The 23901-nt window shown below is 39.4% G+C and overlaps 1 protein-coding gene across 6 annotated transcripts in view; it reads right to left on the bottom strand.

Annotated features, from left to right (window-relative positions):
* LOC127654646 (Krueppel-like factor 12) overlaps window positions 1-23901 on the bottom strand; it is a 50358-nt gene that overhangs the window by 9465 nt on the left and 16992 nt on the right. For 5 of the 6 annotated variants that reach the window (XM_052141884.1, XM_052141882.1, XM_052141883.1 and 2 more), the window contains 3 exons: window positions 15613-15695; window positions 10297-10786; window positions 4497-4632 (listed from right to left, as the gene is read on the bottom strand). In XM_052141884.1, coding sequence (XP_051997844.1) covers window positions 4497-4632; window positions 10297-10786; window positions 15613-15678 — 692 coding nt within the window. In that variant the 5' untranslated portion in view covers window positions 15679-15695. The remainder of the gene's footprint in view (window positions 1-4496; window positions 4633-10296; window positions 10787-15612; window positions 15696-23901) is intronic. The other variant, XM_052141885.1, reaches the window with a different exon arrangement.

Genomic DNA, 23901 nt, shown 5'->3' with positions numbered 1-23901 from the left:
TTTCTCTCTGCTTTTTAACATTTATTTTTAATTTGAAGCCTCTGATGAGTGCCAGAACTGAGCCATGTTTCTTCATTCACTGTGAAATGTATTATGCTAGTGCCATCACCTGTACCAGTGTAAGGTATACAGTTGAAGTCAGACATTTACGTACACCTTAGCAAATACATTTAAAATCAGTTTCTGACATTTAATCATAAAAAACGTCACTGTCTTAGATCAGTTAGGATCACTACTTTATTTTAAGAATGTGAAATGTTAGAATAATAGTAGAGAGAATTATTTATTTCAGCTTTTATTTCTTTCATCACATTCCCAGTGGGTCAGAAGTTTACATACACATATTTGATAACATTGCCTTTAAATTGTATAACATTTTGGGTAGCCTTCCAGAAGTCCTCATAATAAGTTGCTGGAATTTTGACGCATTCCTGCAGACAGAACTGCTGTAAACCGAGTCAAGATTTTAGGCCTCCTTGCTCGCACATGCTTTTTCATTTCTGCCCATACATTTTCCATCAGACTGAGGTCAGGGCTTTGAGATGGCCACTCCAATACCTTGACTTTGTTGTCCTTAAGCCATTTTACCACAACTTTGGAGGTATGCTTGGGGTCATTGTCCATTGGAAGTCCCATTTGCGACCATCTTTCTGGCTGATGTCTTGAGACTTTGCCTCAATATATCCATATAATTTTCCTTCCTCATGATGTCTTCTATTTTGTGAAGTGCACCAGTCCCTCCTGCAGCAAAGCACTCCCACAACATGATGCTGCCACCCTCATGCATCACAGCTGGGATGGTGTTCTTCAGCTTGCAAGCCTCACCCCTTTTCCTCCAAACATAACAATGGTCATTATGGCCAAACAGTTCAATTTTTGTTTCAATAAATCAGAGGACATTTCTCAAAAAAGTAAGATCTTTGTCCCCATGTGCCCTTTCAAACAGTAGTCTGGCTTTTTTATGGCGGTTTTGGAGCAGTGGCTTCTTCCTTGCTGAGCAGCCTTTCAAGTTATGTTGAAATAGGACTCGATTTACTGTGTATATAGGAACTTGTCTACCTGTTTCTTCCAGCATCTTTGCTGTTGTTCTGGGTTGATTTTCACTTTTCACACCAAAATACATTCATCTCTTGGAGACAGAATGTGTTTCCTTCCTGAGCAGTATGATGGCTGCGTGGTCTCGTGGTGTTTATACTTGTGTCCTGTTGTTTGTACATATGAATGTGATAACTTCAGGCGTTCGGAAATTGCTCCCAAGGATGAACAAGACTTGTGGAGGTCCACAATTTTTTTCTGAGGTCTTGGCTGATTTCTTTTGATTTTCCCATGATGTCATGCAAAGAGGCACTGAATTTTAAGGTACGCCATAAAATACATCCACAGGTAGGCCACCAATTCAGTACACCTCCTATCAGAAACGAATTGGCTTAAAAGTGAAACATTCTGTCATCTCCTTAGAAATAGATTAAGCAGGTTTGACACAGAGCTCCTCTTTGTCACTGTGTGTCATTAACACTGCATGTATGAACCCACAATGACAAATAACATTTGCCATTACACGATCATTAAGTTATAGTGAAACAAGAGCGCTTTGCATTCTCTAAAATCCTTGTTTATATTTTTGCGGGAGTTTGGCATATGGCGCGTACATCACAGCACTTCAGGCTTTCACATTGTTGTGTTAGAACACACTATATAGTGCAACACAATGTGGGAAGTGTGCATTACATTCTCAGTGTTGCCACAGTGTTCTTCAACATGTAAATGTTTTCTACGTCAGAATAACTACTGTCATGTCAGAGCACATTTTGATATTTTTTGAGAAAATTTGTTTATAATTAGCTACCTGAATAATAGCACATCCTTTTTAATGGCACAATATTTTAAGTGAACTGCCTTGAGTACTGAGGTTTGTTAATGCCACAAGAATGCACATTAAGTATGTACAACGGGACTGTGCACTTGCAATGTATTGGCCAAGTGTTTGCTTTTGCATACATGTATAGAATATGTTTCTGTCCTAAGAGGATTGAAAGTGTGTGGTTATGTATACAACTCCTCAAGTGTTTGACTGAATGGCCCAGGGAACTTGACCCAACCTGTCAGGTCTCTCTAATAATAGTATAGCCCAGTGGTTCCTACAGAATTCAGCTCTTGCAGCAGGGGGAAATGCCCTTTTAATAAATATATCATTCTTAAAAAATTGGTTACTATATAATATTATATTATTTATGATTATTTATATATTTATTATATTTATATTATATAATATATTAGTAACATTTTAATGTTTACTTTCATTTAATAACAAATAATGTATTGCAAATGTTTATCTGTAACTAGCTACACATTGTCATATTGAACATTAAACAACACTGATTCACTGAGTTAATTCATTCAAGGATTTATCAGACTGTGCACTTTGTGATGGGACCCATTTTTTCAAAAATAATTTTTTGCAGGAGAGAGAGATAGTGTACGGACATGTCCGTCATGTGTGTTTTTGTCTTTTGTTTAAGTTTTATATTAAACTATTATTTATATTATCAAGCCGGTTCTCGCCTCCTCCTTTCCATTGAACTACGTTACAACATATATTTTTATTTGATTAAAGTCCAGAATCAACTTCATGCTACTTTAATATCCAATATTTGGGTAAAACAAAATGGAACACCTGAAACTTTACTAATTGCATTTACCTGCATTTATATGCTTTACATATAGCCATAAGAATTACAGTACATATAGGCAAGCCTATGTAAAAAAAAAGGGTAGGCTAATGTGTAGGCTAATCTATTTCTAGCTTAATAACATAAATACTTTGCTCATTTGTATGTGTAAACTATGTAATCAGGTTGATTCGGTCATAAAAAAAAATTATATTTATGATTTGACATAATTTACCAACCCTCATGTTGTTCCAAACACAAAAGATGTTAGACAGAATTTTAGGGACTGACAGACTCGGTCATCATTCACTTTCAAAATATAGATAATTACTAGAGTAATTATTTTTTTTAAGTAATTGTACTTTTTCTTGAGTACAGTTGTTGGCTACTCTTCACACCTATGCATGCTTTTAAAATGAAATTTTTTTTTTTTATTAAAACAATACTAATTACTGTAAATAATGGCATTTTGTCTCTTGTTCAAAGTGCTGCCATATGCCAATTATACACATATTTAGCTATATGGACATGTGAATTAAGTGCAGAGCTAGTTGTCTGATGGTGAATACAGTCTTATAATGGAGTTGTTTTGGGTTGGCCATGACTAGGCTCTGACAAGTCTGTAAACGGTGTTATTTTAGTCCCATGGGGCTGTGTGGTGCCAGACAACCTCTGCGTCCACAAATTCACCCCACCAGAGTTGGGGAAAAATAGCAAGACATCATTCCTACTGTAAGACAGAGTAGACTGCACCTTTTGTTTTCACACTTTCTAAACATGGGACACATCATCTTTTTTTGTCGAGTCATTGAACATTGCACAAAACACAGACCCAATTTAATGACAATATACTTTGTCAAACACTTTGATGTGATACATGCTTATTTGTTCATCTACTGTGCTATCAGTATTATTCTGTGTGTGGCTACACTGGCCACAATGTTATCTTATTTCACATGCTAGAAAGAACACAGCTGCACACATTGCCATCTTTCTCCTTCTCTCCTCTCTCTCTCTCTCTCTCTCTCTCTCTCTCTCTCTCTCTCTCTCTCTCTCTCTCTCTCTCTCTTTCTCTCTCTCTCTCTCTGTGTAAACAGCCAAAAGCAGCTCTCCTAATAACACCATTCCTGTAAACCTGGTTAAACTGTGTTTTGGCATTCTCCTGCACTGGGGGCCAAAGTTCTAGTACTGCTCATCCAAAGCAAGCTCAGAGCAAAGGGAAACATTTACACTGTGTCAGTGCAGGAGCTCTGACATACAGAAGAATCCTGGAATACTTTCCAAACCATTTGCCTAAATAACAGTAGGACAACAGAGTGCTGGTAGGAGGCTGGTTAATGGAAAAGTCTGGGTGTTTGGGAGAAGTCTTCGGCTGTTTTAACAGCCTGCAGACTTGAGTGTTCTGAGAGACTTCTGGTTTTGATCACATCACTGTATTTAATGGGAAGACTACCCCATCTGTGTGAAGACACATGGAGTTGTGCCTCTAAGAATGGGAGATGACAGCTAGTGTTACCATAGAAGACTTTGAGCTTTAGAAGGGAGATGGTATTTCAAAGAATGCATCATAGGTTGCCGCAAAGAATTGCTTTGCAGTTTGCAAAAGGCTTGTGTTATGAGACGTTTATTTCCAACTCTTCCATCCACTGAGGTTGAAATGACAGTTGACTAAATGTCAAAAATGACAAGAAGAATCTTCAAATAACCCAATAAGATTGTTGGCTATGGTATGCATCACCTGTTTTTTTTTTCTAGCAAACTCAAGATTGTCAGTCTGCATAAACTGGAACTTGATTTTCAGTGTATGCAACAGTACAGAATACTCACTCCTGCACTGCTCGGGCTATAGACAGGGCTGTGGATCCTGTTTCATTAACACTGTCCAAGGTCACGTTTGGCAGGTCGTCATCATCGCTGTCACTTTTGATTTGTCTTGGCGACAGGCCATTGAGGTCAGTTTGTGCTGCCATAGGGGTGGAAAAACAGAAGAGTATGTTAGTTCCATGACTGTGATATGCAAACTGGCCAAGGCCATTCTCAGTCTGATTCAGAAGCTCACAATATGCCACATGACTTTTACAGAAATTCGCACAGCATTTCAATCAGTCTGACAGCAACTTAAAATTGTATAATAAAATGTATGTCCTTAACCAGGCTTGATGTAGTCTGACATAGCCATAACTTTTACTCTTCAGACAGGAAGTCATCTAACTGACACGTAAAGTGATCAATCACAGTCATTTTGACAAACCATGTGCCATTTAGGGGCTGGGTTATCTGCTCGAAAGTGAGGGCAGCGACAGGTTTGGGGAAATAGCTGTATTATCGCTCAGACAGTGAAACTGTCATGGGCCTGATTTTTTATTTTTTAAACTGACTGTGGCAATGGTTATGTATAAATTGTTCATTAAATGTATAACAGCAGTTTCGAGGTGAAATGTCCATCGAGTGGTGCTAAAAGAGTTAAACATTTTCCTAAATAAAAAATTTGGTTAATGGTCCATTAAGTTTTAAATCAACAACACTGTGGCAGGGCGGAGGGCGGGGCCAGCTCGTGATCCTACACACCCGGTCCCGTATTAGGCTAATTATGCCTCTGTAAACGATCTCTCTCTCCCGCACGATCCTCTGCAGTCGACCTTTATCCCTCACAGAGGCATAATTAGCCTAATACGGGACCGGGTGTGTAGGATCACGACCCGCCCTCGCCCTCCGCCCTCCGCCCTCCGCCCTGCCACAAACACCTACCTCTCTACCTTTAATCTTACACCTAATCCTTAGTGATGGTGTCAGAAAAAGCAAATGTGAGATGAAAAACACAATAGCTGAAGCAACTATTAATTTTAGCTACAGCACAATTTGACTACGGTTGAACAACCTTGTAAATACGGTTGGTTAGATAATGATAACTTTAAAACATATCGCCTTATATATCGACTAATAAGATAGCATTGTGAGATTAACCGTGTAAAAAGTACACCTAAGAGTTTATGAACTTATAATCAGCCCTTTTTTCTCTTAATTTGTAACAATTTAGGTGTAGTACCTGTTTCTGTGAGACCAGGTAGGCTGATTAGGACAAAAACTCAGATTAACATAGGGAAAATAGGATTTAATGTTTGATGCTTTATCTCGTTGCTACGGGTTAGGACATGATATAATGCAAAAATTAAGATTCATTTTAATAGTGTATGATCGAACTCAGGTGTGCCTGTTTTGTGCATGTGTAAGCATGTATGTGTGTACAGTCATCTTTCAGGTTTTTAATCCAGACACACCTCAGTATGTCTTGTCGAATGCCAGTGTCTTAGATTGGCAGTCACAGAACACTGGTGTTTGATTGCTGTATCTCATTCCCCAGAGAAAAAGTAATTCTCCCTGACTCCAAGCTTTGTAAGCCCTATGTGGGTTAGCCCAGACGGATTGCTATGGCTCTAACTCGCTGCTCTCTCAGCAGTCTGTCAGACCTGATCCCGGATCAGAGGTGACCATGCTGTCGCCCAATCAGCCTAAGGCAGTGTGTCCTCCAGGCATGTCACCAGCAAAGACGATTAACACACTATCACACACTTCCCCACCCGTCATCTCCTTGAAATTGGACGATGACTATGCTGACAGTTAATTAATTTCTGAATGGATGACAGGTGTATACAAACATGGATAAACCCCTATAATGTTTGGTATTACAATTCAACTCAGATACAAACGATGTTCTTATAGTTTCAACCATGAGTTGAATCAGTGGTTCCCTGTCTGTCACTCACTCTAAGTTGTGTCGATTGAAGTGACACTAGGGGCTTCTTTTGGGAGTCACGGTTACCTCTGATTTTGAGAAAAGGCCAATGAGAAATTGGCAAACAGAATTTGCTGTCCCTCCCCCAGACATACGGGTGTAACAGAAGGGAATCGTGCATCTGTTAGATAGATTCTTTCTTTGGAGCCGAGCGGTTGTATGATCAGCGAGCTGAATTCACTACTGTTCACTCACCTCTACAAGAAGTATTGCTGTTGGAGCATACGGCGCATTTCCAGCGGCGTTCTCTTCTCTGCATGCCAGTGCAGTCTACGCCCTTGGGTGCTTCGACAGCGCTTCCTAAAAGAGCATATTCCTCTAAAAGAGTTCACATTGGCATTGAACATCTTTTTAAAGACATGTCTTTATAAAGATGCCTTTCCTCTGCCTCTGACGGTCATAGACGCTGACTCGTGTGTCTGGGTTGTGATCACACCGAGGCAGCATTTGTGGATGGCTCTTGTTCTCATTGCGAGAACTTGACCATGGCATCGTTGCAGTCACGGTCTAAAAGGAAACGCCACTCCAGCCATCCCCCGCTTTGCACCTTCTTCCCACGATTAAGGTCGACCTGGCTGAAGATGGAGCCAATTTGGGGACTTCGTTGGGCGCGGTTTTGCCGGGTATATCCCCACGATCCACCCGCCCCCCAGCACACTCGATTGCTTCCGTCAGAGCCCGAGGTGAGACCGGCTCACCTAATAGCCAGTCTGAGTTCTCCTTCAGACCTCAGGTGGATGATGACGTTGCCGCTGCATTGGAGAGCGTTGCAGCATCTGATGCAAAGGACTCGACTGGGCGGATGCAGACCCATTCAAGATGTTCACGAAGAAACATATTTGAACATGCGTCTGGCATCAATATTGGTTCACAGCGGTAGACCTGAAGGACGTGTATTTCCACATCTCAATTTTGCCCTGACACAGACCCTTCTTAACGTTCGCGTTCGAGGGCCGGGCATATCAGAACAAGGTCCTCTCCTTCGGCTTGTCCCTGTCCCCTCGCGTCTTCACGAAGGTCGAGGCAGCCCTTGCCCCACTAAGGGAAGTGGGCATCCGCATACTCAACTACCTTGACGACTGTGTAATCCTAGCTCATTCTCGAGAGTTACTGTGTGCACACAGGGACCAAGTGCTCAGGCAACTTGGGCGCTTAGGGCTTCAGGTCAACTGGGAAAAGAGCAAGCTCTCCCCGGTTCAGAGGATCTCTTTTCTCAGCATGGAGTTAGACCCAGTCTCAATGACAGCCCGCCTCACAAATGAGCGCACGCAGTCAGTGCTGAACTGCCTTACCTCACTCAAACTGGGCTATACGGTCCCTCTTAACCAGTTCCAGAGGCTCATATGGCATCCTCAGCCAAGGTCGCGCCACTCGGGTTGATGCATATGAGACCGCTTCAGCACTGGCTTCAGACTTGAGTCCCGAGATGGGCATGGTTCCACGGCACATACCTTGTGTTCATCACCCCTTCCTGCCATCAGTCATTCAACCCTTGGACAGACCTCTGTTTCCTGTGGACAGGAGTCCCCCTACAGCAGGCGTTCAGACGCGTCGTAATCACTACAGGGTAGGTTTTTAAACACTTCAGAGTGCCACAAACATCTACAGAAGCGATGGTAAGGATTTCAACAAAAGATTAATTGGACACATTACAAGAGCTTGGAGCACTTCTTTCTCCTGCTCCATTCTGTCCACACAGAATAGACACAAATCAGTTTTAGCAGACACTTTGCAACCTCTGTATGAAGAGTAACCCAAAACAACACACAATATTAACTTTTATTGTCCACACAAGAACTATAGTGTTATCATAGTGTCAATGTTGAAACAGATTTAAATACTAAATATACTTTTGATTATTCACAGTATAGGAAGATATTGTAGACAGTCAGCACAAATAAAGTGGTCTGGCTCAATGTTGCCTCTGCAGATTGTTCTCCACCATAATCCATCCACTCATACATAGCTGGCCTGTACTGTATATTCCTAAAATGTCCATATAAAGGCAATGACAAACACGGACTTCAGAAAAGGTAGTGAAGCAAACCCATGATTTCTTTCTCCTGTTGTTTCCAGCCATAGCCTGTTTCCATGGTAACTCTGCCAGAGACAGAGCTGAAGAGAAGGGCACACCCCCTCCTACCTCCCCTTGGCAACCTGTACGCAAGTATACGCTCGCAAGTGAAGGCACACAGTGGCCATTGTGTTTCCAGCTGTCACTGGCCATGATGAAAGCATAAACAAATTTGTTTACATTCATTTATCTGAATGCATTTAAATATTGCCTATTGCTGCGCTATGAGCATTGACATGTGTGAAGAGTCACACCACAGTGGTAAAATGTAACAGTTCAGCATGAATCTCAAATATTGTAAGCATATCATCATCTGCTACCCTGTGGACCCCACCCAGGCCTGACCCCATTACCTCTGTGCTGCTTCAGAGCTCTCTGGGTGGAGTCTATGTTGCTATCTGCCTGACTGCTCCGACCCACCCATTATGCAAACCTTGTTTTTCCTCTCTTTCCTCCCCTCCAGCTGAGAAACACCCAGTATTTAAATCCTTCTTCTTCTTGCAGGACGCCCAGCCCTGCCCAGCCATTTGGGACAGACACAATTCCCAGATAAACAAGAGGTTAGCAACAAACAGCTCTCTTGTGCCCTCTGCTTGGGCTGAAATCCATTTTATAGTAGCACCCATAGGTTTAGTGCCAGAGCATTAAAACTTGCCTACAGGTAACAACTCTAAACAGCAGCGAACTTGAGAGTTTGGGATTAGTGCGAGGGTCCGAGACCTGTCAGAATTATCTTGGACTTGAAACCATTAGCATAGAAGTATTTCTACAATTCGGCAAGAACTCACTTTCTTCATTGTAATCAGAAATGTTGTTTACTAGAACAGCAAAAATGCAGCTTTGAGACCATTCACAACAGTGTAGGAGAGGGCCTCTATGAACTTATTGACTTTTTATCACAAGATTTGAACTTTATATATGTGAACTGAAGCGTGAAAACTGCAAAAAAAAAAACTCACTATTTTATTTTTGTCTTGTTCTCCCAGTAAAAATGACTAAATAACCTTAAGACGAGATAAATACTTACATACAAGATACAGTACATACTGGCTTGCGCATAAAACAAAACACAACTATTTGCCAAGAGGGTAAGAAAAATTTATAAATAAAAATGTATAAAATTTATTTAAAAAAAAATTCTTGCAAAGTTTGTTCTTGTTTTAAGCATAAATCTCACTTATTTTGGTTAGATTTCTCCATAAATCAGTCATTTTCCTTCTCAAGTAAATTGATCTTTTTTAAGGATGCTTATATATTTTCACAAAAATACTGTGTGAGAAAATTAAGAAGAAAAAAATAACAGTCAGAGAGCGTGCAAGGCTTAACACAGCACACAATTTCTAAAACCAGGAAGCGCAGAGCCAGCTGATGACAATCAACCCAAAATCTGCCTGTGATTATGAGTATGGTGCTGTGAAGATGTGACATAGTGATGCTGTTGTCTGGTGTCTATTGTGTCAAACTACTCTTTTCCAAAAAACATAAATGAAACAGATGCCTTTAATATGCTTTCCTTTCTACACATTCCAAATGAGTTACTTTCCCCGGCATCACAATTTCATCAGATTTCAACATTACTCTTCAGGCAAGTGCTTTCTTCTAAGAGCAGCAAGATGATTGAGCAGGTTTGTGCTCTCGGTAATTCTTGAGCTGCTAAGTTGGGCTAGCAACTCATGTCCTTAAAATACAAGGGTATAACTATGTTTAACTTAATAAATAATCAATGGGAATTCATTGGTAATACAGTAACAGGTCCTTACCTTTGCTCTGGTACTTTGCCCCGTCCAGGAGAGGTAACATGATAGTGGAGTTGAGGGTGGAAGAGGAGCGTACAGCCGTGGTGTACATGAGGGGCAGCGACTGCACCACCACAGGGATGCGGTGCACCTGGCTGGCCAGTTTAGTAGGGCTTGAAGGGGGGACAGGGTGTATAATGTGCAAAACCTGCTGACCCCTAACTCCTTGTGAAGAGCCTACCAAGGGCCCAGATGTCAGCACAGAGGGCATTCCAGAGGAGATGGAGGTGATGACAGAAGGTGAGGATGACGATGATGAAGAAGAGGATGGAGAAAAGGCTGAGGTGTTGGATAAAGGAGATGACGTCCTTGTCTTGTTGATGGACAGGTCCACTGGCTCTGTCTGGGTCTGGAACTGCTCGGAAGAGAGAAGGTCTTCTGGAGGCTCCGCCTTCACTTTGCTGAGCAGGAGGGGCACTGCCTCCATATCAGGGTAACTGTGCATTTTGGGTGACTGTAGGAAACAAATACGTAAAAACTAACTTTAAACTAACACACAATAGGCCAGCAAAGTGTTAATACTGAATAAGATTTGTGCCCGTTACCCTCTGTTTCCTTTCAGTCATACAGTGGCGTGTCTCTATTGGCTACACTCATTTCTACTGAATCTGCCCTTCACTGCTCCAAAAATACCATGTGGTCCAGATCTCCTGACTTGCTCTGGCACTGTCACATGCCTTGTATGAGGTGGGGCAGCTGGCTCAACACACAAACTTAAACAGTATATTATTTAGTGTAAAGTATTAATAAATAAGTATTTATCCTAAATCTAGAATTCATTTTCTTTATGCAAAATATTTTATTTATTTATTTTGTTCAGAAATGAGGTTAAATATGAGCAGGACTTTTCTTGACAGGATGTGTGAGAATCGCCCAAACAAAAACCCTTTTACAAATGGAAGTATGGATGAAATATAACTTTCAAATTACTGTGTGCATTTTATTATTATTGCTGTTGTTGTTGTGTAAAGGTTTTTAAAATAAAAATATGGGATGAATTCTCAGCTAATAGAACATCATCAGCTGAAATCAAGAAAACAATGCAAAGTGCTGGCAGATACTGCAGAGCGTTCTTCTCTGCAGTAGAAGCCTGCTGTGAAATGATCACTCTGGAGCAGGCGGCTAATCATGACAGAGCAGCTCATTAAACCGAGGGGAAAAGTTCTCGAATTGCGACTGCAGATGTGATAAACGGTCTGCTGGAGAATCACTACTCAACTTTGTTTATAGACTCACATTTCTTTATGTGGCTGTAATGCAGACTGAGTAGGCCTGTGGCGATTTACAGGGTTTTTTTTACTCCCAGAGCTCATACTATTTTTACTTTGGACGTGTCGAGTCACTCTGAGCGTAACTAACCCATGAATCAGCAGAACGCACTATGCAGTACAATAAAACTGCATTTGAATCCAAAAACAAACAAATGTCGGCCAATCAAATATGCTGACGTGACCTGTAAAACCCCAGTTAGGCCATTAAGGGTACAGAGGGAATTGTCACAGGTCAGGACACATGACCTCAAGGTCAGGGTAACAATACTGAATTAACTGGGAAGGGCAAAAACAGCAGTATTCTCAGAACAAAGGCACCCTTATTTGCAAAGTTTGACAGGGCTGACAACAATTGTTCAATAGTCATTTAGCCTCTTTCAGGATTTTTTGGGCTAAACAATGAAGAGTTCTATTCAATTGACTGGTGGGGCTATCATGGGGTTATAGAGTTTGCCAATATCTCAGTTTTCTCTCTTGAAGGCCAGTGGAAGTCTTAAAGGGGTATCTTAGTTTACCCAAAAATGAAAAGTCATTGTTTACTCACTCTCATGTTGCTCCAAACCCATATAACTCCATGGAACAAAAACAATTTTTAATCTTTTTTCAATAGAAGGGAAGTGAATTGTGACAGACTTTCTAATTGAAAGACCTATCTCTGCAATACATAAGAACTCCAATTTCTTCCTAGCTAAAGGGAAAACATTTTTCAGGTCAGTTCATTTAGAAAAACCATTTGAGAACAGCAGCAATGCAACATTCCCTATCTACTGAAAATGTCACTCTTCACAACAGAGAAATAAGAGGCATGGTGTTTGTCTGTAGTGAACTCTCGTTCAAGCTCTATTGAATTCTGTGATGTAACCTTCAGGATATGCTTAAAGAGGCTTTATATTGTGCATATTGTTTTTTTTTTTGTGTATGTGTAGGGCAGTGTGTGGAGCTGTGTCTGTGGCTGAGGTAGCCCCAGGCCTTTGCGGCCCCTTTGAGACAACCTCCTTCTTAAATAGGCCTTATCTCCTCTCTTTACACTGTATTCAATTTGGCCTTGCAGAACTCTGAATTTTATTTTTGTTTCACTGTTTTCCTCCTCTAAGGCAGGTTTAAGGTACTTGAAGATAAAAACAGCAAATAATCAAGAACTGCACTCATGAGGTGCTGCTCATGATTATTCCATTGGTGTTGCTGGCTGATACATTAAGCCTAATTTATACAATGGAAAAAGCCAAACTTTCTTCTCTTGAACAAACTAAAACACTCTAGGCAAATTAACCTTGCACTTATGTGCAGTATCATTTTAAAATTAGTTTGCTGAGAAGAATAAATAAAAGCCACATCCAAAAAACACCCACTATTAGTTTTAACCAATCATCAACACTCTTGTTTCTCCTAGGTCAAGAATTTCAGGGATGTCAGCGAACAGGAGAAATATCACAAAACGTAAACCTTAGTAGAACAATTTCATCATAATTTTTAGGCAAAATAAAAGAAGCCTGTTCACTGTTGTAAATTAGCCTTTAGGCAACCTACACCAATAGAATCTTCAGTTTCAGTTCTGATGAAACTAAACTGTAGCAGACTGCAACGTTAAGCTATGGTGAATGTTGCATACATGTCCTCCTTTCTTATTAAATCAAACATAATCGCACAAACAAATAAAAAGCTTTGAGGTGGGGCATGAAAATTGGAAAAAGTTGTTTGCATGCAGATCCTTCCCTTTGTTTAAATGTCTGTTTCAGTAGAAAACAGCAAAAGATTCCGAACACATTCCGAAGTACATGAAATCTGGATCAATTTTTGCAGGCCCAGCAAGGTGAGGGCATTAAATGAGGACTTGCCATGTCTTAGCAATGAGATGCACTTCAAAGAGACATTGTGTACTGTATGTTGCACACTTCCTGCTGCTTGGCAGTGCTTCGAAACATATGGATAAATACATCTATAAGCCTTTCACAGGAAGGATGGTGTTAGTACACTGTTCTGGCTTGTGAAGTTGCTAGCTCAGAGATGAAACTTTTTACAATAGTAATGCTGCGTTCAAGTCCTCTTTGGAAGTTTGTTTATAATTATGGAATGATGTGTGTTCAAGTTATTTTGGTCTGGGGGAAAAAGGATGTCATGAGCAACTTTGTATTTCTCTCTTTCTCTCTCTTTCGCATACTATTTTAGCATTCTCGGGCTATGACAGAGAATGATGGGAAAAGTAGTTTTGTCTCGCAAGCCTGTCTTTTCATAAACCAACTAAATAAGTAGTTATCTGGCAAGATTTATCGCTGTTCTCATCAAAAGTACACAGAATCCATACAAAGTAAAGTGTACAATCAACATTTATAACTTATGATCAATAATAATTTACTTGTGCAAAGATTTTTAAATTGACAAGCCCCTAACTCAGAAGGCTTAAAGAGATTTTCCCACTTGTAATTACAACTTTGTGGTGGCGCTCATGTAAGCTCAACTCATATATGATCATTCCATATATGATCAGTTAAAGGGATAGTTCACCCAAAAATGAAAATTCAGTCATTGTTTCCTCACCGCTGCATTGCTATAACCCCATATTAATTAATTTCTTTCATATTTTTATTTATTTATTTTTTTATCCCCTTTTATCACAGTTTTGAAATCCCACTACTTAGTAGGTCCTCGTGGTGGAGTTACTCACCTCGGGTGGCGGAGGACAAGTCTCAGTTTCCTCCGCTTCTGAGACAGTCAATCCGCGCATCTTATCACGTGGCTCGCTGTGCATAACAACACAGAGACTCACAGCATGTGGAGTCTCATGCTACTCTCTGTGATCAACGCACAAATTACCACACGCCCCATTAAGAGTGAGAACCCCTAATCGTGACCACGAGGAGGATATCCCATGTGATTCTACCCTCCCTAGCAACCGGGACAATTTGGTTGCTTAGGAGACCTGGCTGGAGTCATTCAGCATGCCCTGGATTCGAACCTGTGACTCCAGGAGTGGTAGTTAATAGTACTCAGGCCCCCCCTCAATTTCTTTCTTTTCTTAACACATGTGAAATTGTGAAAAAAAAATTTGCTCAGTAATGACATACAGTCGCATACAAAAATATATTAGACTTCTGAATTATATTTTTGTGTCCTTTATGAAGCTTGAAAAGGTAGTCACCATAAACTTCCATTGTATGACATGTCTCCCTTTGTGTTAAGAAAAAGAAAGTAAGTAATATGGGGATATATAGTAGCAACACAGGGGTGAGTAAACAATGACTGAATTTTCATTTTTGGGTGAACTATCCCTTTAATGTTGAGCTGTTGATTGAACACTGCATCACTCTCAATTACTGGATGCGTATAATGTGTTTGATCAATATTGCTGTGCTTTCGTGGCACAGAATCAACTTTGTATGCTAAACTACGTATTCCTTAGTCAAATGTTAAAAGTGTTAGTTCACCCAAATATGAAAATTCTGATTGACTTACTTTCTTCTGTGGAACACAAAAGGAGACATTAGGCAGAATAAAAGCTGCAGTCACCATTGATTTTCATTGTATGGAAAAAAGATTAAATGAAAGTGACTGGTGGCTGAGGCTGTCAGTTCCTGACATTCTGCCTCACATCTCCTATTGTGTTATACGGAATAAAGAAAGTCATGCGTGATTGGAACAACACAAGGGTGAGTAAATAATGACAGAATTTTCATTTTTGGGTGAACTATCCCTTATAGAAGAAAAAGTCAAAAAAAGAGGCAGTGAACAACTCTCTACAGCAGTGTCTCCGCATCTGTGCTTGAGACCTGCCAAGATGAATGCCCTGGATGCAGTGGCCCAGACTGCAGGTCCTGGGAGCATTCCTGCTCCAACTGTGGCTCTCCACAACCCTCTGCTCCATCAGGCCTGTTTCACACACACCACTCCTGCTCAATGCCTGGGAGTAATTAGGAGTATCACATTGAGTGGATGGCTGAAAGACGTAGACGGTTGTACAGGAGTGTGGATGGGATGTTAGCAAAAAATGTATCCAAAACAACTGTTCTCTTACCCCCCTCTCAGATTCCAGAGGTTCTGTTTTGACTCGGACTGCAGGCATTCCGTCTAACATTAACATCCTGTTTTTGATGGCGTCTGTGAGGCGGGAAAGAGAAAAAGAGAAAGGCATGAAAAAGCTGCTGCATGTGACTCCTCTCACCTTTTCCGTGATGGAGTCAGACCTAGCATGCTCTGAACAATAGCACAGGCTACAATAGAACAGGCAATGATGTCATTATGGTATGTAGTTAGTAAACAGTTCGGGTTTATAAAGGAGAGTAAACAAACACATCTGGCCTGCATTTTGGCTGGTATTTAACACCTCAAGGGCTGTAAAGACGGTGAATGGTGCAAAATATGGCATACAGGTAGTAAGAAAGTCATACCATGGAATCCAGTCAGCACTGACAAAATCCCAGCACAAAAACAGAGCATTCAACAAATGCTTTATATCAATTATTAAAGAAATGTTTCACCCAAAAATTTTAATTATATCATTATTAACTCTATATTGCATGTTTGGTCATGAGATGCAATGAGAACCAAAATTTACAATTGAAATTTTGTAAAGCTCATCGCACAAATTAATCGAAAGGCTTCAGATGACATGGAATGCAGTGCATGGGTCATATTGATTACTATGTAGTTTTATTTTGTTTATGCCTTTTTCAAGCTTGACACACTGAAGCCAATATTCGCTTATATTAGGACATATAAACCCTGCGAAGAATTATTACAAACAAAAAATTCACCTTTTGTGTTCCACAGAATAAAGAAAGCCATATGTGTTTGGAGTGGCATTAGGGTGATTAAATAAAGACAGCCCTTTAATTTTTGGGTGAACTATTTCTTTAAGACCTTTTTGTAAACAAACCAATAATAAAAATTTTGATTTGACCATAATATTGTACAGGTATGTTATTAAAATGAGCTTTTAGCTCAAATATATGTCCATAATTAAACTTTGCGATGAACGTGGAAATCAGTTTCTCGCCCAGTCACCTTCCAAAAATCTGCCTTATGTAACATCCTGCAAGGAAAAAAGAACATTCAGCATCACCCAAGTGACCTGCTGCATGTCTGAGGGGCAGAACACACACACACATCTACATACACAACATAATCATGGCTCTCTCTGTTATCAGAGTCCCCTGATATTTCCCATCTTGGATATCCACACAAAAGACAAGGCTTTCTAACAGAATTCACTTCTTTGTGAAAACGTCCCTCAGGCGTCTGAGTCTTGCAACAAAGGCTACAGCCTTGTTACAGCTCTCTGCTTAAGAACGAGCACCCCTCTACCAGACCAAGGTTGACCAATCGTACACTAAACAAAAATAAATCTAAATGTAAAAAAAGTTTTCGTAAACTGAAACTAAAATACATTTTCATGGTAAAAATATGTAGTTTCCGTTTTTGTTACAATAGGTTTTTAAAACTTTAAACCCGCTATCACCTTAACATGAAGATGCCTCTAGGTGGTGATAGCACTAGCAGATTGCCTATTGTCCTCATTACATTAGCAAAGCGGGAGGGAATCCCAACAGTACATCATGGAGAGAAGCAAAGCATGTAGAAAACTTAATTGACAAGAAGTCGGTCCCGGATTTATGAGGTGTCCCATCATGTTTCAAAAAAATTGTTTCAGTTGATTTTTTCAGTTGATTGTTTCAGTTGATTTCTGATTTTTTTTTTTATTAAATATCCTCCTTCTTGGGATCGTATCTGGTATCGATTGCAAGGAAGGGAAGATATTTTATTGCATTGCACGATGATTTGATGATACTTTCATTCTAGTTTTACAGCAATCCGCTCAATGACTCAAGCACTTGGCGCTCTCTGCTGCTGTCTGTAATCATCCAATGCAAATTAGAAATGCCCAAATGAAAATGCATGTTCAACAAGATGAAAGAAGCCGATCTATTTCTTTGCACAACAGGTGGAAATGGAATTTAAATATTTTGCTGTCAATGTAAATGTTCACATTCTTATTTCACAGTGTTAAATACCAGATTGCAGGTCAAATTTACACAGCTGTATTTTTTTTTTAAACAGTACAAGCACTTAAATGTGGAAATGTGTAATTGTATTTTAACTTTTAAGTTCCAATGTTGCAAATTGTGTGTAGAAATTTTCAGCTGACAAGAAATTTCAAGCACTAACAAGTCACATCATTGTTACACATGCAATGACATCATATGGATAGAATAGGCTATATGGAATCTGTCAATTTGACAAATATTGAAAATGTGGTTTAAAACCATATATAATAACATAAAATGACATTTAAGCACACTAATATATATATATATATATATATATATATATATATATATATATATATATATATATATATATATATGCATGTATCGTAAACCCCTCAGGTGTCCTAGTTTGAGATTTTCAAAATATAGATACCCTATAGAAACCGTGCTAGCCGTGTCTAGGACTTCAATTATTACATTTTTTAACCTTTATTGGAATGACTGTTCGTTGTGTTGCCAAGCATGATGTTAAAACAAAGAGAACAGAAACATTATAATTTCCAGTAATTAATTCTGACTTACTTTCTCTCTCTCTCTCTCTCTCTCTCTCTCTCTCTCTCTCTCCCACAAACACACACACACTTTTCTCTCATTCTGTCTTACACCGTCAACCAGTGATTTGTTTTACATTTCATTTGGAATTGGTATAGAGTTTTGTTTGGTGTTCAGTTTTCAGAATTGCGACAAGACTTACTTTCTCATGTCAAATGCACTAAAGTGGACTTTGTGGTTAAAGTTAAATAAAAAAATAATCATCCTTAATAGGAATTATGTGTTTTCTTCTACTGTAATAGCAGTAATGAAATTCAGTTGGTCTTATTAAAATTACGATTTTTAATATTGCAAGTATTATTTACAAAACGTACAGCTGGATTTCCAGCAATACGACCAAAGAATTGCCTGTTTTCCCCATTCTATATGTTTCACTTGATATAAAAACTAAAATAAAAACTAAATGTAATGAAAAACTAAAACTATACTATAAAATATTTAAGAACTAAACTAAAACTAACAAAGAACTAACAATCAAAATGAAAACTAAACTAAATTGGAGCGAAAAATGTAAAACAAAATATATTTTTTAATTAAATTATTTACAACTATTATAACCTTGTAGCAGACTCTCTCTTACACATGAAGAAGTGGCCACCTTCCTTAACATCCAAGGATGCACAAGGATACAGCTTTAATGAACTACTGGAATCTGATTACACATTAATATAACTCTTAGAGTGCTGCATGATGGGAAGATGAGACACTCCAGCACTCCCACTGAGCCAGTTTCTCTCCCTCGTCTACTCAATTTACAGGTGAAACTCGAAAAATTAGAATATCGTGCAAAAGTTCATTAATTTCAGTAATTCAACTTAAAAGGTGAAACTAATATATTATATAGACTCATTACAAGCAAAGTAAGATATTTCAAGCCTTTATTTGATATAATTTTGATGATTATGGCTTACAGCTTATGAAAACCCCAAATTCAGAATCTCAGAAAATTAGAATATTGTGAAAAGGTTCAGTATTGTAGGCTCAAAGTGTCACACTCTAATCAGCTAAACCCCTGCAAAGGGTTCCTGAGCCTTTAAATGGTCTCTCAGTCTGGTTCAGTTGAATTCACAATCATGGGGAAGACTGCTGACCTGACAGTTGTGCAGAAAACCATCACTGACACCCTCCACAAGGAGGGAAATCCTCAAAAGGTAATTGCAAAAGAAGTTGGATGTTCTCAAAGTGCTGTATCAAAGCACATTAATAGAAAGTTAAGTGGAAGGGAAAAGTGTGGAAGAAAAAGGTGCACAAGCAGCAGGGATGACCGTAGCCTGGAGAGGATTGTCAGGAAAAGGCCATTCAAATGTGTGGGGAGCTTCACAAGGAGTGGACTGAGGCTGGAGTTACTGCATCAAGAGCCACCACACACAGACGGGTCCTGGACATGGGCTTCAAATGTCAAATGTCTTACCGGGCTAAAGAAAAAAGAACTGGTCTGTTACTCAGTGGTCCAAAGTCCTCTTTTCTGATGAGAGCAAATTTTGCATCTCATTTGGAAACCAAGGTCCCAGAGTCTGGAGGAAGAATGGAGAGGCACACAATCCAAGATGCTTGAAGTCCAGTGTGAAGTTTCCACAGTCTGTGTTGGTTTGGGGAGCCATGTCATCGGCTGGTGTTGGTCCACTGTGCTTTATTAAGTCCAGAGTCAACGCAGCCGTCTACCGGGACATTTTAGAGCACTTCATGCTTCCTTCAGCAGACAAGCTTTATGGAGATGCTGACTTCATTTTCCAGCAGGACTTGGCACCTGCCCACACTGCCAAAAGTACCAAAACCTGGTTCAATGACCATGGTATTACTGTGCTTGATTGGCCAGCAAACTCGCCTGACCTGAACCCCATAGAGAATCTATGGGGCATTGCCAAGAGAAAGATGAGAGACATGAGACCAAACAATGCAGAAGAGCTGAAGGCCGCTATTGAACCATCTTGGTCTTCCATAACACCTCAGCAGTGCCACACAGGCTGATAGCATCCATGCCATGCCACATTGAGGCAGTAATTAATGCAAAAGGGGCCCAAACCAAGTACTGAGTACATATGCATGATTATACTTTTCAGAGGGCCGACATTTCTGTATTTAAAATCCTTTTTTTTTATTGATTTCATGTAATATTCTAATTTTCTGAGATTCTGAATTTGGGGTTTTCATAAGCTGTAAGCCATAATCATCAAAATTATATCAAATAAAGACTTGAAATATCTTACTTTGCTTGTAATGAGTCTATATAATATATTAGTTTCACCTTTTAAGTTGAATTACTGAAATTAATGAACTTTTGCACGATATTCTAATTTTTCGAGTTTCACCTGTATGTTTAACACCGTAAAGACAATGTAATAGACACATAAGATTCATGAGAAATGCTATATTTATGTTTTCTCATGTTTGTTTGGGTTTTTCCTGTCTAAAGGGAAAAGCTAGAAGCAAACAATCAGCAAAAATGACAATTCTGTCACCATTTAGTAAGATTTCTTTTTCTTTTTTTTTGTGGAACACAAAATAAAACGTTTGGAAGAACGTTCAGATTCAGTCACCTTTCACTTTCATTTTATAGACTAAAAAGATGCCATGAAAGTTAATGGTGGTTTAGGCTTTCAGTCTCTGACATAGTGCCTAACATCTCCATTAGTGTTCTACAGAAGAAAGAAAGCCATACAGCTTTGGAAAAACATGAGGAGAGGAAATTATGACAGAATTTTCTTTTTTATGTGAACTATCCCTTTAAGTGAAGAAAATTGTGAAACGAAAGGGAGGGAATACAAGCAAACCTGTCAAAATCACTTTCACCAATGTTTGTGGATTATAGTAGCATCTGTCCCAAGTATCGTGAAGCTCTAACACAGTGTGTCTTTCGGAGTTGTTATGCCTCTTATAGAAGGGAACCTCACAAAATATCCAATCACAACAATGTGATTCTGCCTCAGAGGGAGGTGTCCTGAAGTAACCCATGTACTTATTATTTTAGCAGCAGCTCACCAAGGAATGCAAGCAAAGCAGATACACTTTAAACATCTCTATTACACTTCACTCCTGGCATGGGAAGCAGGAAATGAGGCCCAGATCTCGACTCAGCACTTGGGCTGAACCCATTCTGTTGGAGATTAGACAACACTACCCACTGGATTAACCCCTTAGAATCAACTTGGTCTTGCTTACATAGCATTCAATGCATGAAATAATGTAGAATAATGTTGATTATTGTTTTGACCAAATGACCAATGTTCTGACTAAATCTATACCCTTGGGTGTCAGCGTGTTAGCCATTAGCAGTTCCACAGTTTAACTTAAAGGGACAGTTCACCTAAAATGTATAGTTCCAACCCCATATGACTTTCTTCCGTGGATCAAAAAAGGAGATAATAGGCAGAACGTAAGCCTCAGTTTCAATGCACTTTCTTTGCTCATCTCCTTTTATGTTTAACAAAAGAAAAATGTTATACCACTTTGGAACAACATGAGTAAATGATGACAGAATTTAAATTTTTGGGTGAACTATCCCTTGAAGAATTTTTTTACAATCTTTCTTGCTATTCTCTGCTGAGCCATGTGGAGTGAAAGGTTCCTATTAAGAATAATATGATTTCTCAGTAAATTGTAATCCTAGTCTCCTGTCATTGACGGCGCATGCTTCCAAGCTAATCTGTGTGCATTGGATTGATATTGTGATCAGGATGTCCAATAGCTCCAGGTAGTGGTGGGCTGAGATAATGTTGCCATGGCAACTCAAGATGAAGCTTAGAGGGTTATTTTCCTTCTGGATTGACAAACTAGGCTTCACAGATGACCAGGGCATTCAGCCTCCGATTTTTTGTGTCTAAGATCCAGCCAGGGAGCTGTCATCATACGCTTGTGTATTGTGTACGCATTTCACTCTAAGACATTGATCATTAGATCAGATAAATGAGCTAACCTCTTGCCTAACTAACCTTGTCCCTTTAGAGAGCTCCAAATGGAAGATCAATACTGAGAGCAAGGTTTCAGTTTTTTAATTAACCATCAAATAAACAGATTATTAGCATAATTGAGTACAGCACCATGAGGTTAACATTTAGGCACAATTTGTCTATCTTAGCCTCCAATTGATTAACACTTAATCAAGAGGTTGTGATAGAGGACGGTGTATCGTCAACTGTATTTAACAGCACCAAGGTGATACGAGAGGCAAGATTAATGATGACTATTCTCAATCCATCTTCTTACCCCTTCTCCAAAAAGGGTAAATGCTCCAAGAAGATTGCTGTTGTTTATATAAATAAGTATACAGTCAATGGAGTCAACCCTGTAGATTCCAGCAAAATAATTTTCACCTTGAAGGAATCACTCCAAAATGGAAATTATGTCATTATTTACTCACCTTCATGTTGTTCCAAACCATACAACTTTCTTTCTTCTGAGGAAAACATAAGGTAGTATGTTAGTCCCAGTCACCATTCACTTTTATAGTATCTTTTTTTTCATACAATGAAAGTGAATGTTGACTGAGACTGAACATTCTGCCTAACATCTCCTTTTGTGTTCCATGGAATAAAGAAATTCATGAGTGTAATGATATTTTAAATAGATAAATAGCCATCTTTCTTTTAGAGACTAGCTGTATAAAGAATTAAAACTTTGTTTTAATACAAAAACGGACTAATTAGCAGCCAGAGGTTGTGTGCTGTTTGCTTTCTTTTTGATCAAGCACACATAGCAAGAAAAATGGTTGAAATAAAGCCATTAACTTAGGCATTCCAATTGAGCTTGGGAGCTAGTATATATGTTAAAGACATGGGGAGATGGAGAGCGATTGAAAGAGAGATTAAGATTACCTTTCCATTTCACTAGAACTCTGAAATGAAATGGTGATCCCAGGTGTGAGTGTTATGAGCATGTGTGTATTGGATGTGCAGGAGCCAAGTGCAAGGCATCTCATTGCTTTGCACAGCTGGATCCGATCCCCAAGAGGCTCACTGAGATGAATGAAGTCAATTCAACTAGAAACGTGGCAATAGGGAGGGGGTTCGTCTGAGATTTGATTCAGGCCAAGGATGGGGAAGCCAAGGGAGGGGATTGGCTGGCACTCCCATGCCCAGACACAGCTCCAAATCTCCCTGATGGTCTTGTGTGTGGAAGGAGGCACAGTACTGGGGGCAGAACAGCCAGTCCGATCCCAACGAATGACGAGCGGATCAATATGAGGTGACAGGCTTTGGGTGGAAAAGCCTGACCTTCCTGGACCCCACGCCGAACTTACCACACAATGATTCAAAGACAATTCAGCTTGAAAGAACCCCCCCAAACTGGGTGCATGCCACATTATGCAACTTTCTGCCTCTTAAAAACAGGTGTGGTATTGATATGAGGGGCATTACAGTGCATGGAAGGAACCTCGATTTCCTCGAACCTCGGTTTGTATAGAATCATCCAAGTCATACACGTTTGTCATTTAGAGTTTGACGTGGGGCTGAGAGGTATAAAATACTAAATAATTTTAAAGCAAAATAACATTCTCTCACTGAGAAATTTTGTCTTTATTTCTCGTGAAAACATCTAAAGGTCCTAAAAGAAAATACATTTACTTAAGAAGCAAAATGACATAAGATATTTAGTCTTGTTTAGATATTTTGAATATAAAAACTCTGCCAGTACAAGACAAAATGTTAAAAATACATTCCCTGAAAAACTTAAATATCTTATGCAGTGTTGTTTCTCAAACAAGATAA

Source organism: Xyrauchen texanus, chromosome 14, assembly GCF_025860055.1.
Source record: "Xyrauchen texanus isolate HMW12.3.18 chromosome 14, RBS_HiC_50CHRs, whole genome shotgun sequence".
NCBI classification, from domain to species: Eukaryota; Metazoa; Chordata; class Actinopteri; order Cypriniformes; family Catostomidae; genus Xyrauchen; species Xyrauchen texanus.
The sequence above is the reverse complement of the archived record's forward strand: the minus strand, read 5'-3'. Positions and strand labels throughout refer to the sequence as shown.